The sequence below is a fragment of the Rhagoletis pomonella genome, unplaced genomic scaffold (assembly GCF_013731165.1).
Source record: "Rhagoletis pomonella isolate Grant_MI unplaced genomic scaffold, Rhpom_1.0 Rhpom_scaffold_01805, whole genome shotgun sequence".
Lineage (NCBI taxonomy): Eukaryota > Metazoa > Arthropoda > Insecta > Diptera > Tephritidae > Rhagoletis > Rhagoletis pomonella.
The window spans coordinates 4,955-23,994 of NW_023460359.1; the positions used below are offsets into that span (position 1 = coordinate 4,955).

The 19,040-nt window shown below is 37.0% G+C and overlaps 1 protein-coding gene and 1 non-coding gene across 2 annotated transcripts; one reads left to right on the plus strand and one right to left on the minus strand.

Annotated features, from left to right (window-relative positions):
* Positions 1 to 3,513: 3,513 nt before the first annotated feature.
* Trnae-cuc lies at positions 3,514 to 3,585 on the minus strand. The gene has a single exon. It is a non-coding gene; the product is annotated as a tRNA-Glu (tRNA).
* Positions 3,586 to 4,110: 525 nt separating this feature from the next.
* LOC118752747 (putative GPI-anchored protein pfl2) lies at positions 4,111 to 12,886 on the plus strand (the record flags this gene model as incomplete). Its single annotated transcript, XM_036487624.1, has 3 exons — positions 4,111 to 5,982; positions 6,048 to 6,178; positions 11,645 to 12,886. Coding segments are annotated over exons 1-3 (2,229 nt in total), but the record flags the coding sequence as incomplete, so codon positions are not given.
* Positions 12,887 to 19,040: the final 6,154 nt, after the last annotated feature.

The window sequence follows — 19,040 nt, forward strand, 5'->3', positions numbered from 1 at the left end:
GTCACAAACCAACAACGCCAAGTGCAAAGTCCAATGAAATCCAAATTAATGAGTGTCAATGCGAAAGGTTGCCGCAATAAAGAATTAAAGAGCTCAATAAATTTCTCAAATTACGCGAATGTACGCCAAGTGCACAACAGCTTTAAAATAACAAAATAACAAAAAAAAAAAATAGTAAGAAAATAACAAAATACATAAACAATTAAAATAAAGCAACGAAAACGAACACATGTCTTGCCTTGACATATTTAAAGCGCTTCACCATAAAAGTTCGAGCACAGTACACATTTTGCTGCACTGTACTAAATCACTTATGCACTTACATACATACATACGTATGCACATGAGTATAAGTTTAATGAAAATATGCGCAATTATGCAAATTTAACAAATTGTATGAACTTAGCAAAAGTTTCAAGAAAATAAAAAAAAATTAAATAAATAATTGGAAAAATTTAAATATTTATAAACAAATAAATAAGAAATACGCATGTGGGGCTTGTTTAGATGTCGAATGCCTGCCGGTAATTCACGGATTCGAAAAAAGCTTTACAAAATACCTACTCTACAAGTGGGCATACAAACTTATGTATATGTGTGTTGACACATACAGTGCCGGACATAATGATAAGGTCACTCTATATTGATCACTTTTGAGGATTTTTTGTTTTTAAAATAATTTCAATTATTTTTCCTTAAAATATAGTTTATTTTTAACAAAAAAAATTTAAATCCAAGTTTGCGAAATATTAACAAACTTTCGTAAAGTGCAAACTTTTTAATAAAATTTCTTAGAAAAATTTGGTATAATGAAGTGCAAGTTTGCAGTGTCTACAAAATACCGTTGATTTTTGGCAATATTTTTTTTTATGACGGTGTTGGACGGTTCGTATGGAAAAAAATCAGTGACACAAAAATTTTCAAAAATTAAAATCTTTTCAAAATTAAAATCTTTCCAGAAAATACGAATAATTAGAAAGCTTAAAATTTTTACGAAAGTTTGTTGATTTTTTTTTTAATATTACACAGACTTGTATTTATGGCTTTTTTAAAGAATAAACTAAATATGTATAAACAAATAATTAACATTATTAAAAAAAAAAATAAAAAATCGTCGAAACTTATAAGGCGAACTTATCATTATGTCGCGCACTGTATGTATGAGTTTATGCACATTTAAGCCTTTAATGTCGCCAGTTGCGAAATTGCAATTGTGTACGCACCTCTGAGTGCGCTTGATTGCAGCAATGAAACTTCAGTAACTAACTAATTAAAGTAACTCCGCATGATTTAACTAATCTGCGTTCAAAGATATTTGCCGAGCTTTGCAAACAGCTAGTCGTCACTAGTCAACGCAACCGGAGTCGCCCAAGCTATATGCATACATACATACATGCAAGTAGAAGTTGCTATTGATTTGTTGAAAGCAAGCATGACTTGAAATTGCGGCCGTAATATTTTTTGCATTTAACGTTGTAATTTTATTCATTAATCATAAAGAAAAAATGTGTGAAAAAAAATAAATATTTGGAATGTTAAACACAAATGCAATGCTGAGTTGTTGCCTTCATTCTGTTTTAGTGTTTTTTTTTTGTTTTTTGTTCTTGATCGTGTTGTGTTTGTTCGCTGGCAATTCTCAGTTAAATGGCTGAAAAAGGACGTGTACTGTACTGTAGGTCAAGTTGAGCTTCAATTACTTGGATTTAATTGCTAAAGGTCAGCGCCAATATGAATGCGGATTACAGTAAAAAAAACATTCTATTGTGATTTGATGAATATGTATGGCTATTTATGAGAATGGCAGTTAATTTAGAAAAGCAAAGGTATATTTGCTTCAATGTTCGTAGAGGCAGTATTTATCATTGGAAAATACTCATTGAAATTGGTAGCAAATTTAGTTTCTAGAGATGGTCTTAACAGACACTTTTTTTAAAGTCCAAATATGACACCTACACACACACACACACACACAAAATATTATAGAAGAAAGGGCTGTAATAGGTGTAACCTCTATATCCCTATGGTATTCGACGCTCTGAATACGAATCCGAGTTGTGTTAGTCTCCATCACGCCAGGTTCGAGGTCATTTGAAGGTAAAGTAGGGAAAAATTCTTCTGAATTTGACCTTGAGATGACCTTGGCATGACCTCTAGATAACTTTGAAGAATCAAGGGACCCGCATATTCGGATTCAGCGACAACAAAAACCTACATGCATATGTATATGAATTTTTATATGTATATAAACCATATAAATCAAAGTTGCATACTTTATATAAAGTTCATAAAAATTAAAAAAAAAAAAAACTATCAAAATTTCAAAAAATTTTATTCAGAACTTCTAGAAAATTTTCGAGTATGCAATTTTGTAGCGCGTTCAGTTTTTGGTATAACAAAGTGCAAGTTTCAAGTTGCTAAAAATTACCGTTGATTTTTAGATTTTTTTTTTTTGTGGAGGGTATTGCGCTTTTTCGTCCATATAAAAATAGATTTTGATTATGTGTTATATAGAATAATAAATGTGAATATTCCGTGTGTTCAGAAACGCATCAAGTCAAAGCATCAGTCCCTTTTATTTCTAAACTATAATTGATGGAAATATCCAATATACGCGACCATGTTTAAAAGCCGAATTGGAAGTTAGTTGCGCAAATAAGGCATTTCCATCAAATATAGTTTAGAAATAAAAGATACTGATACTTTGGCGTGATGCATAGTTGCTTCAGAAGGGTCCAAAACAGACAAAAAAAGGCCCAAAGGCCCAAACGGAGAAAAAATGTCCATATTTGTACGAAGGAGTGTGCTTATAAATTTTACTTCAAGTTTCGTTCTTCAACTCTCATAAGCGTACAAAAATTGTGGAATTGTGAGTGTCCGGGTGGTTTCACTGTAATTCGGAGTTTCATACAAAATTTTGTGGAAAAAAATCAAAAAAATTTCATCAACGTTTTGAACTTTTTAATCTGAAGTTTTAGAACGTTTTTGGGTATGCAGTTTTATAGCTCATAAAATTTTAGTCTAATAAAGTGCAAGTTTAAGGCTGAAAAAAAAAATCGCGTTGATTTTTAATAATTTTTATGTTTGTGGATTTTTGCACTTTTTTCCATGTAAATATGAATTTCTTGTTAAATAAAATTCGCAAGACCGTCATTAGACTAAAAATGTAGGGGCTACAAAACTGCATACCCAAAAGATACTAAAGAGTACTAAAGATTTAGAATTAAAAGAGCGAAATTTTGATGAAAATTTGTGAATTTTTGAAAAACATTGTGGATATTTTATTACGAAGTTCTTTGATATCTTAAATCATTATAAAAATATTTTAAATGATCTTTACCTTTTTTATCCTCTAAAAATCTTTAGGTTGTTGTTCAAAAATTTCATTTAACTTCATTATTATTTTTTTATTAAAGAAGTAAGATACATAGCTTACCATTTTATTTGAATGAAGTTTAAAATAAATATTCATTGAAAAAATAGAAATTAGTAAAAAACAAAACTAAAAAAAAAGCTTTCCCATACCGGGAATCGAACCCGGGCCTTCCGGGTGAGAGCCGGATATCCTAACCACTAGACAATATGGGATACTTAACTCTGCTGGCAAATGTGCTACATCAAACGCATGCGAGTCTTTTGCTTTGTGTAGTCATTGCCGTAAACGAACTGAGTTGAATTCAAACTAATTTTTTTCTTTTTGTTTCTTTTATTCTTTTATTTACAGATAAAAATCCATTTAAACAAACAGCAGTAAAGCGTATACAAACAAAATGTGCGAGAAATCACTTTGAAAGCAAAAAAATCGAGGCAGCTCAAATGAAATGCGAATAAAGCCAATTTGAATAAATAAAAAAAAAAAGTGAAAAATAAAAGAAGTAAAACAGGCTATATTTTCAAGTTGTTCGTGCCTTTAAATGAGCACAATTAATGGCGCAACTCCCACGCCTGCGCATTGGATGACTGACTGACTCCGAATGAGGGGGCCGAATTTGCGGCGACAACCGTGCGTGGCGCATATTCCGAGAAACAATCAAGTTCATCAGTCGGCCGGTGTACGCGCGCCGCCAGTGCCTTCACCACGCCCAATCAACCAACGTCGATTGTGTCTCTTTGCATCTGTGCATTCGCCGCTGCGCGCTTTATGAATAATGCAATTTTCCTGTATTGTGGCGGCATTCAAAGCGCCAGTGAAACAATAAAAGTTTTGCAAATCTGTTTAAGCGAATATTTGCGTGCTTGCATTGCAGTCGGTGGCGGTGGCCTTTTGCCCACACTTTTATTTATGGCAACTGTCCGATAGCGGATCGCTTGTTGCACTGCTGATTGTCTGATCTGTCTGCCTATGTACATTGGATGCGTTGCGGCGTACCGCGTCAGACCATATTGGCGGCCGGCAGAATCGCACTTTTACAAGGTGCCAAGTGTGCCATTTCGTGCTACGCCACCACCGCTCGCTCACTCAATTCACATACTCCCTTGTGCGCTGCCTTTCTGCGCGTGACTTCGAAGTGGGTCACATTAGGTGGTGAACGGCGGCGCGACGCGACGCGCGTCACTTGGCAAAAACAAAAGCCAAATTAAAAAGGAATTTCGCACCAATGTAAAACGTTGTAAAAACCAAAGCGCAAAAAAAACAATAAAACAGAAGGAAAAAGAATAACAAATAAGTGCGAAATCTGTAAGTGCTAATTTATGTTATAAATCCAAATATGGGCTTAGAGCTTAGCGCTGCCAATGAAACGAAAAAATTTAATTAATTTAACAATGAGCGACTATCGAAATTGTTAGTGCCGCGAACGTGACGGAACGGGCGCGCGTTGAATTGCACAAGGCGATGCGAAAACGTGAAAGAGGTCGTTAGAGCAAGTTAAATAAAATAATATAATAATATAATTACAGAGAATAATTTTTTGCTCTCAGCGGTAGAAAAAACTTGTCTAAAAATAAAAGCAGAAACTATTAATATCTGCGCGCGTAGAAGCGTCAAAGAAAAGAAGTGAAAATTCATTCATAAAATCAAGTTGGCGCTCCCAAAACCTACGCGCTCCCCTCGCTCAACATCTCTCAGCCTTCTCTTGCAGAGAGCGTCCGCAACGGTTTTCGATTCTCGGAGCGCTTAACCACCGAAGATGCATACGCCACATCTGGTCACTCCATCAGCGCCGACGGCAGCGACGGCGTCAGCTGCTCACCACCACACCCATCACCACCAAAACAACAACTACCAGCACTACGCTCCGCATTATCAAAACAACAACAGCAACTCAAGCTACATACCACACGACCAATCCACCACCATTTTCAGCAAAACAAATCCAACATATCACCACACTGCAACCAATGCCACCACAAACGCCAACTCTAACCACACAAACAACACAAACAACACGAACAACACTTCATCATCAACGCCGTCTGCGCACAAATTTGCGCCTGCACGTAGACTAGCTGCTCGTCAGACTTTGCGTCTGCAAATACCCAAGCAACAGGGTGACTCGTATGCCTTACAAAATGCTTGCAATGGTGGCGTGGGTGGTGCCGCTGCTTCTTCTACTTATTATAAACATTCACCATCACAGCTGCCGCCTGCGCCGATCCTCAAGCGCCATACGGCTACACCGACGCAATCGCTTCATGCGTCTAGCTCATTTCCGAAATCCGCTTCACCATTGGAGTCACATAAGCTGCCGAATGTGGTTTGTAACAGCTCCTCGCCATCCTCACAGTTATCCTCGGCATCGTCGTTGCTCTACAATGGTAGCAACTATAGCAGCAGCGGTTTGTCGATACATCCAGCTACAGCCACACCCACCAGCGGTGCGCATAAATTTTTGAATTTGCGTAAGCCGAGCATTACCTTGAATTCGGCGGATGTGCGTAACGGCAACACCAACAACAATGGAAATAGTAGCAGCAGCATTGGCAGTTGTGGCAGTGATTTGTTTGGCTTCACCAGGGAATTGTCCCCCTCGATTGACATGAGCGGTGAGTTTGGTGCGGGTTTAACGAAATATCATTCCAATGTAAATATGTTTTCTTCTGTATCGCAGAACATTCTCCGATTTTCGCCGAGCTCGCCTCATCTATATCGCCTTCGACCACCAGTTCAGGCTGCTCACCCACGCATCACATAAATCGTCTATTCAGTCTAAGTCCTTCCACAATGAGGAGTTATGGCAATGTAAGTAATTTTTTTTTTATGAGTCCATTTTTATTGACAGCCCAACGGCTAACAAATTAAATTAAAAGCTGAATCTAAATGTTTGTTAACTCAAAAGTTGGACATAAATTCTTTGTACAGTTAAAGAACTGGCCAAGAGTTTTTGGAAATTTAAGAACTGCACATAAATTTTTGGTCATTTTAAAACTCGACATGAATTTATGGCCGCATAAAAATAGGACATAACATTTTTTTTTGTCTGAAAATTTGGTGTAAATCATAGTGGCTATTAAATTGAAAAAAAAACTTGGAAATTGAACAAAAAACACTGCGCATGTAAATGAGTTAATTTACTTGGCTTCTGACCAAAATGTATTCCACCAGAGAAGCCTTTTGAAGCTTGTTATAGATTTTTAACATTCCTTAGTTTTTACTGTTAATATTCTTATCCATCTGTCAAATGTGAAACACTATTTGTGCTTGTCACCGCCATAAATATTTGTTTGGGTTTCAAAAGACCAAACATTTTTGTCTATTTTTCAAACAACCGAAATGGGCATTCAATTTTGAAATGGGCAAAAACGTATGTCTTCTTTATAAAATAATAAAAAATGTTGCTCAGTTTTTAAATGACAAAAAAATGTATGCCCAATTATTAAAATTAAAAAAATTTTATGACCAAACAATTATCTTCAGCATCTAAGTTTCCCAAAAATTTATGTCCAGTTTTTAAATGGCAAAAAATTTATATCCAGTATATAATTTTTTTTTAATCAAAATTCATGCCCAGTTTTTAAATGGGGAAAAAATTATGGTCAGCTTTTAAATTGCCAAAAAATTATGTGCAGTTTATAAACTACTAAAAAATTGTGTCCGATCTATAAACATTTAGGTTACCAAAAAATGGATGTCCATTTTTTATTGGTCAAAAATTTCTGACGAGCTTTTAAGTGAGTAAAAATTTATGGCCAGGGTTTAATTGTCCAAAAACTTATGTGTAGTTTTTAAATTACCAACAAAAGGGTGTTGTATTTTTGAAGTACCAAAAATTTGAGCCTAGTTTTTAAACTAAATACCATATTTGTTCATACATACATACATGCGTACTTTTTACTTGTCAGTGTTCAAATAATAAAAAAACATTCAAAGCACGGACTCTATCACAGCAGAGGATGTATTAAATCGTTAAAATTATCAAAAACAATAAAGGGGTTATTTTCAATCCCCTCGTTTAGCAACTTCCACAAAAAATACTCTCTAATGATAGAACCGATCTGGGACGTAACTCTCATCACTGTTGTTTATCTTAAATTTGGAATTAAATAGTAAATTTTCCTAGGAAGCCATTAACATCATCGATGTCAGTTAAGTCTTAGGTGGATTTTTGCTCACGAAACTGAGACAATGTTGAAGAACATTGTAGTTGCGTATTGTTGCCGTAACTTTTGCCTTTTGTCAATGGCTGATTGCTGGCCCTGCTGCCAAACCTCACCAAGTATTAGCGCGACACTTTGCCTTCTGAAAAATGATATATCGAAAATAGACCTAGTTCGAACCCATGCATACTAGCAGACAGTAGCATATTAGCAGTCCTACTACATAGAAGTCATTAGTCTGCTGATCTTATTGATAGCAAGAAATCTGTAGGTTCGCTATTCTAGTTCATCCCGTCTATCTTGCGGTACATTACAAGTTCGTGTAATCATTTATTTCGCTCGCTCTCTTAGGCTGGCTTGTCGGCTCTTTCGGATTTTTTTTTGCCATTGCTAACCTTTCTATTGCCACCTTACAATCTTTAACGGTACTCACGTAGGTGGTATATGAAAGTAGAGCCTTAATGGCTGACTGAATGCCAACAAAAATATATTCCCGTACACTCGGTGGATATATTTAACTTTCGTTATTGCTAAAATTCAATTATCTGCAAATTTTTAGTTTAGAACAGTAAACCGCAGCTCCAGCTTCCTCGTCAGCTTGGTGATATTTTTTAATATTCACCTTTTTTTTAAGCAAACATTTTTTGGTATTTTTTTTGATAAGAATATTATTTTCGGCTTAACTTAACACTTAAAAATCAAAGATTTAAGCTAAATACAACATTTAGAAAAATTCCAAAAATTTTTGTCTAAATTCCGACCTTTTTACTCTTAATTTTTTGAACAATTTAAACTATGGAATTTTATAGCCCATAATTTTTGAGCATAACCAACAATATGCAGCTAAAAATTACCGTTGGTATTTTTTAATTATTATTTTTCCGCCAGTATTTTGTGTTTTAAGCAAGATTGGAAATAAGTTTGGCCGCATTACTTTCAGACTTTATGACATTGCAATTATTAAAATTTTTTATGTGCTAATTTCTTTATGTCAATCGTTTGACCATTACCCTCCAATATAGTTCTCTAATTGTGCCTCTAAATTTGGATTTTTGTATTTAGAATATTTTTTTCTCGTGCCTGGTTTTTTTCGATTTGAGTCGGCCAACCAGTTTCGATGTCATAGTCACCTAAATTCCGTTTTAAGTGCATTTCACATAGTCGAATTGGTCTCAAAAAGCTGAAACATCTTTCCAAAAGTTATCTGCAGAAGTACATTAGACAGGATCACGAAAATTTTTAGCGTCATAAATTTTTGTCCTCGACAAGCAATAAAAACAGCCAGAATCGCGCTGTGTACATAACTATTTTTGTATGTAACCCGATTGAAGTGTTACAACACGTTGGAAAGGTGTTAAGTATTATATATTCATAAATACATTTTTGTGAAATGTAAATAGTGAACTTGAATTGAAGATTGTTGATCCATATCATATGTAAGTCAAAAAGATATGAAGATAGCTATATTTTCCTCTCAACTTGGTTGCTGTAATTCCCCATAAAGTTTTCGGTGTTTAAAAATATTTGTCATCGGTGAATATTCTGTAAGAATGAGAAGTTATAACTAGTGATCAGAGACTTAGCGCAAATTTTTTTTGGTTTCTAAAAATTACTTTTTTTATTTAAAGTTTCGCTGTTCAGAGAACAAGAATTGGCCAGCGTATTTTGCATGATTTTCTTAAAAAAAAATAATAAAAAAATACCGTAAGCAACAGCTACCTCGACACTTTAAAGGTCATGACTTTGCATATTTATTAAAATAAAAGTCTTAATTAATGCGAATGAATATTGAAAACACCAAAAGCAGCAGACACACTCCGAAATTAAGCATAGAATTCATTAGAATACAAATAGAATAGCACTAATAAAATGAAAATTGGAAAAAAAGAAGAAGCAGGGACAGCAGAAAAAAAGCAAATCATAAATAATAATCAAAAAGCAAAAACTCAGTAAAGCAACAAATCAAACAAAGGAGGTGGCAAATGGACAAGCCCAGCAAGAAAAAAAAATAGTTATAATAAAGCAGGCGAGAACAACAGACATTAAACAAAGAATCGCGTGTTTGTATGCCAACACCTGTAAATAAGTGTAAAACCAGCCAATAACTATGCCATTAGATATACAATAATTCACAGATTTAACTGATCGGGTTTGTGTGCAAAACAGGTTGCCCACTTTGGTCATCCCGTCCGTCCGTGTAGCTTAAGGCCACATAGCGCTTAACAGTGACACCTGCGTGCGAACAACAATGTGCGGCGATAATGAACGCTAAAGGGATGATGAAGTTAAAAGTGGGGCAGAGCAAGTGGAATTTCTAATGATAATGACGTTGTTGTCGTTATTGACCAGGCATTCACGCGCATAAAAAGCAGGCAAAATTTCAAGGCGCACCCTACTCTGGCTGCACGGCACCTACGGCTACGCAAAAAGGGCGACAGGGCGTATGCGGGCGCTAAATGACTATTTGAGTTATGGCACTGGCGCGGTGTGGCTAAGTGGGTGCCTGCGTGCGCGCGTTTCAACACCATTTCCGTGTAGTTGGCCTCAAAGAAGTTTGGAGTGCTAATTTTTTTTTTAGCTTTAACGCCAGCGCTGACTCCTCGCATTGCGTCAGTGCTAAGTGATTGAGGAAGTAGTTAATTAGTTAGGTGGTGCGCGCGCGCTATTTATAGACCACAGTTATCGTCGTCGGTGCATTGCAAATTTTGACCTCAAAGTGCAGCGCGCACACACACGCATGCATTGCCTTCCAAACGGCCGTCCACTACAACCAGAGCCAACCCAACGCCCGCCGCGTCGCTTCGGCGAATTGCTGCTGCTGCACTACTTCATGCCACTGGCAGACACAACAAATGCGACCAACTTACATATTTCGAATTCAATTTCCATAGTACAGTAATTCGATTTTCGCTCTTTTCTTTTGAATTTACTGCTTTGTATATTTATTTTCTAATTTTTTTCCTAATATTTCACTTTGTATGCGTTGCGCGCTATTGAACGCGCCAGATTTATTAATTTGATTGTCGAGCGCGCTAGTTATACACGTCGCTTGAGGAATTGCTTTTGTTAGTATTTGAAAAAAAATTCGATAATTCGGCTACTAAGCGCAAGAGGAAGACGCGAATTACAAAACAAAACGAAAAAAAACCAACGAATAAAAATGGCAAAACAAAACAAACCAACCAGAATCGATTACAAAGTAGTAGCAACAACAAAGATATGCGCGTAAATTAATATCTGTGTAGATATGTGAAGCCAAAGTGTTAGCGGGACAGCGGCTGGATTGGCAGTGGGTGCGGCGTGAACGGCGCTCGAGGGTGCCGCTCATATCACTAGCAGGCTAACTGCCTGGCTGGTTATTTCGTTGGCTGCCTGGCTGGCTGGTTAGTTGGTCGTTTGGCTCATTCCACGCTCGTTTTGTTTGTTCTTTGCATTTTTCATGTATGTATGCATGTCGCATGTGTGTGTGTGTGTGTGTGTGTGCGCGCTTGTTTGCGTAGCACACGAGCGTCAAACTGAATGCTTGGCGTTGCGCGCTGAACAAGCGGTGTGACTTGCGGCGAGGTTTTGAAAGAATTCCCATTTCAGTATTTGCTGAATTGAGATTCGCGCCGGTTCGTCAATTAATACAATATTTTTGTACGCCGCGCCACCCAGTATGAATTTACGAATATACGCAGAAACGCGCAAGTGACAAACGAACATACAAATTTATACGATAAAACTAACGAACATTTATTAAATGTTTTTCAATTTCGAATAATTTATTTTTTTATAAAAAATAAGCAAAAAAAGAAAACGCTAGCGCAGCGCTTTTATTTCAAAATTACGCAAAACGCGCCATACGGTGACCTCACTCAGTGCATATTTTAAGGCGCAAAAACGTCAGCGCACATTTGTTGCTACATTATTGTTGTTGTTTTCGTATAGTACTTGAAGAAGATGTGACGCAAATCCCAAAAAAAAAAAAACACGCGCGTGAATATAAATAATTTTACTCATTAGTGCATAGCGAAAAGAAAAAAAAAATAGAGAATACTTTCAAGCCAAAATCCAGTCCTTTCCCTTCTCCTAAAAAGTTTTTCTTTGCCACCGCTCACCCTTCACAAAGGACGCTAAGTGTTTACGACGACGCTTCGGCATGGGCAATCGTATGAGTAGTTTTTGGTGTAAAAATTCGTCTTTGCAACTGCCAGACAACAACAACAGCAATAACAATAAAAACAACAAAACCGAACGTGGACAGAGTCATAATCGCAGTCCAAGTGGATTTTTCAAGAGTTCCGGCAATCGGCGAATGTCACTGAATTGCGTTTCGCGTAAGTCAAAATCCAGCGGCGATACAACAGCAACCAGATCCACAACGGAGCAGGCTACAACAACATTGAAAACACCCATAAATACAGCAACGACGCCAGCTGCTGCTGCTGCTAAAACTATTGCAGCGCTGGACGAATTAGTAGACTTTACAACAGCAACAACAAACTCAACGCCAGCAAGATCGAAAATCAGTACGACTGCATCATCATCATCTTTGCCAGCGCTAGCAGCTCCAACGACAACGACAACGACAACGACAACAACAGCAGCGAAAACCTCGCCCAACACGCCATTAGCGATGACAACGATTCTGTCATCATCATCATCCAGGCACGAACAAGCTAGCGCAACAACAATACGCAATATCAGCACCACCGCCGCCACCAGCAAAACAACCAGTCAACAGCAGCAGCAGCGACAAGCGATAAATATGAAAACAAATACACTACCGCCGAGATCAACTAAAGCTACAACAACAACAACAACAGGAACAACAACAACAACGACCCCAACGATAGTGAGAACACCGCCAGACGGTGGGCAAACAGGAACGCCGCCGCCGTCGCAAACAAGTCCGGCAGCAACTGCAGCCGCTTCGAAGCGCACACCAACAATCTCGACAATCGAACAAGAATTTGCGAAACTAATGAAAGCGCGTACGGGCACAGCAAATAGTGAAAGCCGCTATGGGGAGGAAGATAGTAGAGATTTTAAAAATAAGAACACACAGCAAAATCACTATACAATCAAGAAAAATATTGGCAAAGGCGGCGGCACCGAACGTTGTTCCGTAAATGATTTGAAAGCTTTGTTCTTATCAGCGCCGCAAACAGCAGTGAATTATGCATCAGCTGCATCAGCAACGAAAACGATAGCTGAGAGAATAGCAGCGAAGAACTTAAAATCTCCCGTGAAGGTCATCATTACAGCTGCAGACGAGAGCACAGACACAGAGGCCGTGGAATACAACAGCAAGCGCGCAAATGGAAATCTACCCAGTAAACCCATAAATCATGTTCAGCCATATATGAAGGTGAGTCGCGACAAGTGATAACGCGTAAATTTGATTTGGTTTAAAAAATGTTGTTTTTGAGGCTTCTCTATATATGCAAGTTGAAATGGATGGTGAATGACAAGGTGGATAGTTGACTCCATCAAGAATGAGAGAGTACTCTTCACGAGGATGGTTAAAATTGATGATTTTAATCAGCGCCATGTAAGCCTCCAATGGCAGATTATTATTTTATGATTTTGGAATGAAAAAAGTCGAGACTTTTCTGATTCGCTCAGAATATTTTCTTGACTGTTCGGCATTTTTGTGCTTTACTTTTCGTGAACTTTTGGTATTTTTAGGACACTTCACGATTTGTTTTGGGACTTCTCGGGGTTCTCTGTGTTTTTGATTTTGGTAATGGATAACAAAATGAACGGTGTGGTTGTATTTGGGGGTTTTTAAGATTTTATTAAGATTTCTTGTGGATAATTTTTAGAATTCTTCGTGCCTTTGAGATTGTTTTCAGGATTTTTTAGGTTTTGGGATCATCTTATTTGGGTTCTAATTTTGAATCATAAGAATTCACTAGCACTTATTTTGAACTTCCGACTAGTAGCGATCTTGGGAAAACAAAATGCTAAATGCAATTCAGCCAGATCAAATGCAATTCAACCTTGAGTGATTTTAGATTTAGAAACGCAGAGATTTTAAAGACCTTCTCGCCAGAACAAATTTTTCAAATTGTTGAATATCATTGTTATAAAGGTCAAAAATAACAAAAAACAAATAATTACATTTTTAACCGAAGGAATATTTTTTTTTCTATGTATGTTACTGCATAACTTTGGACCACGTCAACCGATTTCGATAATTCCATCGGAAAGGTAGTGTCTCACAGGTGGTCCCATACTAATTTGGTTTAGATTCGATCATTGGATCATGCAAAAATTAACGGTACTCCTAAATTTTTATATGAGAATTGAAGTCGGTTGTGTATTTTGCTTAAAAATTACTTGTTTAAAATGTTTAAAATTTTGATGAATAGAATATCCTTCTATAACAAAACCCATGTAAATACGATTTTCAAACTTTCATCAAAATTAAAAAAAAAAAATTAAATTTATTTATACATAAATGCTTGAATTTTAAATAAACAAAATGAATAGTGTCAATACTGAGGATCAGAAGGTAGCGTAATTCAAGTGACCGGCAGTGCATTACTATTGATTTTTGTTGACTGGGTTATTCTATACTATAAATATACATACATATTTATTAAATATGTAAACAAATTTGTAGCTACTGATTAGCGTCGTGCGCGCATCAACGTTCAATGAGCAAAGTCCCCCTTTGAATTACCTAAATCGTTAGAGTACAACAAATACTAAGTACGCACATATTTAACTAATATAAATTTACATACGAAAAAAAAAAAACGCACGACTAGTAGTGCATACATACTTACATATTTATGTACATACATATATATATTCCTACTTACAATGACAATTATGTCATTATTTTTTCGCCGGATTCGGGCTTGTGCTTCTTTCTTTCCTCCTCTACTTTGATTCTGGCATTAATTTAACTTATTTTTCCATAAAATGTGTCGCTGTCAACTACGTAGACTATTTACGTGTTTTGTTTGGGGTTTTCTAAATTCGAGTGAGTTTAGGTGTTTAATTTCGCGATTATGTTATGCCTGTACAAGCATGCATATACATGTAAATATGTGTGTACATTTGTATGTATTTCAGTGCTTGCGATACATTTTAAATATAGTTTACATTTTTTTCTTATTGTCAAAGGTTCAGGTTCAAGGTGTTTTTTTTTTGAGAAAAACTGTATTAGAAATTCTAATATAGGCGCATAAATTACACATAATTGGACATTTCTTGACTTTCAATTGCGTTGTTGCATAAATTTTGTTTTCTATAAGCAACACTCTGGTAAACTAAGTTTCGCTTGACACGACGACAGCAAAGCAAATTTTGTTACTTTTGTCTAAACAGTTGTTCATTAGGTCAGATCACGATAAATTAAAGCAAAAAAATAATATTATAAAAATACTTTATACCCAATTTTTCCAAGATATACAAAAATATTCTAAAAATTCACGCTAAAAATTTTGAAATCTAAACATTATGTAGATAAAAATTTTTAATTTGTTGTTTACTTTGGTTAATCTACTTTGAAACTCTCCTCCGAGGCACAATACCTTGGAATTATTCTGGACTCCAAGTTGAATTGGAAAAAGAAATTAGAGGAGGAAGCCAAGAAATCTATAGCAGCAGTTTATCACCGTACATCACCTATGGATCCTTGGTATAGTGGAAGGCTCTAGACAAAGGGAGCAACAAGAAAATAATAGGAAAAGTGCAAAGACTTGTATGCTTTGGCATATCGGGTGGCAGTGAGTAGCGCACCTCAGGAAGGGCTTAACATGATATGATGAGGGTGGTATATCCATCTACAATGACGGTTCAAAGATGAAACAAGGAACCGGAGGCGGTGTCTACTCGAAGGACCTGCAGATCAACTGGTTCTTTTGCCTACCGAACGACTGCAGTGTATTCCAAGCGGAGATCTACGCTATAGAGAGGGAGGCTAATCTTTTACTTAGTATGTAGTAGACTTCCAGAAGACAAAGCCATTATTTTATTTTTGAAATCGCATGGAATGGTCGCACCACGCTGGCATCACTGAGCCGCATCAACGTCACTCTATGCTGGGTTCCCGGACATAGTAATATTGAAGAAAATGAGTCGGCTGATGAGATGACCAGATGCGACTCAGATATGCCCATAAAAGTAGCGGATAGCTACGTACTACATCCGTTTAGGGATCACGTTAGGAAAATTAATGAGTACACCGTGGCCGTGACGAATTACTTGTGGAATAAGCGGGAAGACTTTAAAACCACAAGATTATTGTGGCCGCGGATTAGTAGGAAAAAGGCAGGGGACATACTGAAACTCAACAGATCTGCAGTAAGAGTCCTCATCTTATCAACAAACATATACACTCACTAACTCACAAACTTTCATATTTATAATATTAGTAGGTTTGCTTAAAACAGTTTTAAATTTCTGAACGGGTGGCAACTCTCTTAACCAAGTATTTGCGAAAGAAAGTTTTCTTAACCCTCTCTCGTTTGATACCCATATTAAAACATTTCGTTTGACCTTTTAAGTATATTGTATTTGAATTTCTTAACAGGTGGCAACCCTCTTTAAAAATATTTAGAAATAAATTTGTCTGAAAGCTTTCTCATTTGGTGTTTGTTATAGGTTGGTTTTGCAGGCTTGTCCCGCTGAAGGGAGATATCTGTTAGTAATTTTGATCGATCTTCAGCTACGGCTATAAGAACTTACATTTTACGAACGGCATAAAATGTTAAATGCTTATGCTCATGCCGCTATGAATCATACCTTTACCATCAACATTAAAAATCCCTAAGGTGCCATATTCACCTCCCGGATGCAAACGCACTTTACTAATAAGCCTTGATCCGCTTGCGGCGACGCATATGCAGTCACGGAGGTCGTCTCTATCATGCCAATTTTTATCGTGAGAGCGCGAAAGAACGTGAGAAATTTGCCAAGAACGAATCAGCAAAAAAAAAAAAACAGGGAAAAAAACTGTATGCAAAGACACTAGTCAAGCAAAGCAAGGCACTAGTGAGCGCCGCCTCAAACGGAACCAGCGACCAGCTCCAGCGCGTGCAGCGTCAGTGACTCATGGCCAAAGATTTTGATTTAAAATTTCTCTCTTGCAAATTGTTGCGCCAGGCCTTCGCTAATTTTTATGTATGTATGTATGAAGTAGCTATGGAATTCGCTGTGGCGTTGGAAATTGGCATGATCAAGTGGCGATGCATTAGGGCGTTTGGTTGATGACGCGCTCTGGGTCGCACGCCGCATTTCACTCCACTCCACTCCACTCCACTCCACTCCATTTGTCGTGCCAATGAAGCTTGAACGTGTGCGATGGATGAGTCAGCACCGTTTTGGGCGAAAGTCATGAAAGAAGATGGTACACTGCATTAGCAACGCCGTACGCGTAAGCTCCGACGCTGGTGGCATTCCAGCGAGGAGTCACACGCCAACGATGCAGCTAGACGACACATTGGCTGACATGCGCATGGAAAAAATTGGTGGTTGGTGGAGGTGGGCAGCACGCAGAGAAATAAATAAACATGAATGAAAGCTTCGCGCGCTAACCGCACTTAGATGAGCACATGTCGGACACACGAGTACGCGTGACGGCTGATAGCCACACCGCAGAACCACCGCCACCGGCCAATAGCGTACGAGTGAGAGCTGTGACGTTGGTCAAGCTCAGCTTTTCGTCAATTGTGCTAATTTAACACAGTTCTGTGATATGTTTTTTTTTGCAAGTGTATTGGAAAGTCCAGCTTATTCATTTCGAGGAATTTGGATGATGATTCATCGCAGCTATTTTATAAACAACCTTGTTCGCAGGTTTTTATTACAGTTTATTAGTTAAAATTACGTAGTTTCTATCATTCAGATTTGTTTACTCACTCGTCGGACACTCGCATGCGTTTACTTGCGTGTCAATTTTTATGAATAAAATTGTAAACTTAAGCGAGAAGTCAAAGAAGGTCAAACATAGCTGTGATAATAATATAGTATACTATCTATAATAGACATTCGAGGAATTCGCTGTCAAGGTTGAAAAATATTTTTGAAGAAATTAAATGAATTAAATACTTATGTACATGCATATGTATTAGCAATTTACGGTTGCAAACAATGTTAATTTTTTGGACAAATTATGACGAAATATGTAGTACGCAAAAAATCTGAGCTCGGCATTGCTTCTTCAATATCAATATCACAATATTGTATATTCAAAATGATCAGAGTACCAGGCACATCCCCTTAACAGGGGCTGGCTGTTGTTGTAGCAGCAGCATGACTCAATACCCAAGGGATTCCGAAAATTAGCGCAAATTAGCAATTCGCATACCCCGTAAAATAGTCCCAGTTCGCCTTTCGATTGTTGATGGATACACTGTTTCGGATGGCAGTTTTGGGTCGTTGACTACCAAATATTTCCTTAGCTTAGCATACTTCTCGACTTCTCGAAGTTCGCATACTTTTCGGCTGAAAACTCTACTTTTTGTCACAAGTGAACATTTTTCTTTATAAAATTTGCCTTTTTTTTGGAATTTTAGCATTAATTTAGAAGACTTTTCAAAATTATTAAATCTACCTTGATAATAATACTACAAGAAATCTCAATAAAATTGCATGTACCTATGTTTCTACTAAAAATTTTGATAAACAATTGTAGTTGCATGTGCCGCTTAAGGGTGGCTCCGTGGAGTAACATTCCTTAAAAGCGTATTGTTTGGTATGATAGAAATTTTAAAAATGTATGTACTATGTGTTTCTGTCTCTATCTTTAGGTCTCCATTTCCATTTCTGTCCCTTGCTCTATTTCTATCTTCACTAAATATTCGCTATACTTATATATAGTAATCTAATTTTTTTTCAATAGGCATAAACTGCATTTAAGGTCAAGTGGAAATAAACTATTATAAGTAAATGTTTTGTAAACTTGTTTACAAAGTCTACAGTGGGTAGAAATGGTTGATATTCTTGGTAATGCTACATACATACATATTTAAGCAGGTTCACAACATCTAATACGGATCTAACTAACGCCCACATCTAATCATTCACCAATACCGCTTAATCTCAGTTCAATAACCAGTAAGTAATTAAAAAACATCAGTAGTTGTCTCTATTAAATATTAAATTTATGGACGGTGTAAATAAAAATAGTGAGGTATGCCACTCAGTGACAGCAAAATACAAAAACCACAACATTAATAAAATTGTATCGTCGAAAAATATAAAACAAAATAGTGACTTGACTGCACACTGCGTTGACCTTCTTGGCAAACGAGCAAACAAAAACCATTCAACAGTGAGTTTATGACGCAGTTACATCTATGTGGTTCATGAGCGTTCAAAGAAGCCATTCGCGCCTTAGTCCCCTTTCAGACACGTCAAGTCTGGCTTTCAAGTCTGCTCGTTCGTAGGCGAAGGAGGTGAGAAGAGAGGGGAAGAGTACAGATACCTCCGTACCGTCAATTCGTTTCAAGTTTTCTTGTCTCTTTTGATCTTTTCGTTGCTTCCCATTTAAAGGACCAAGGACT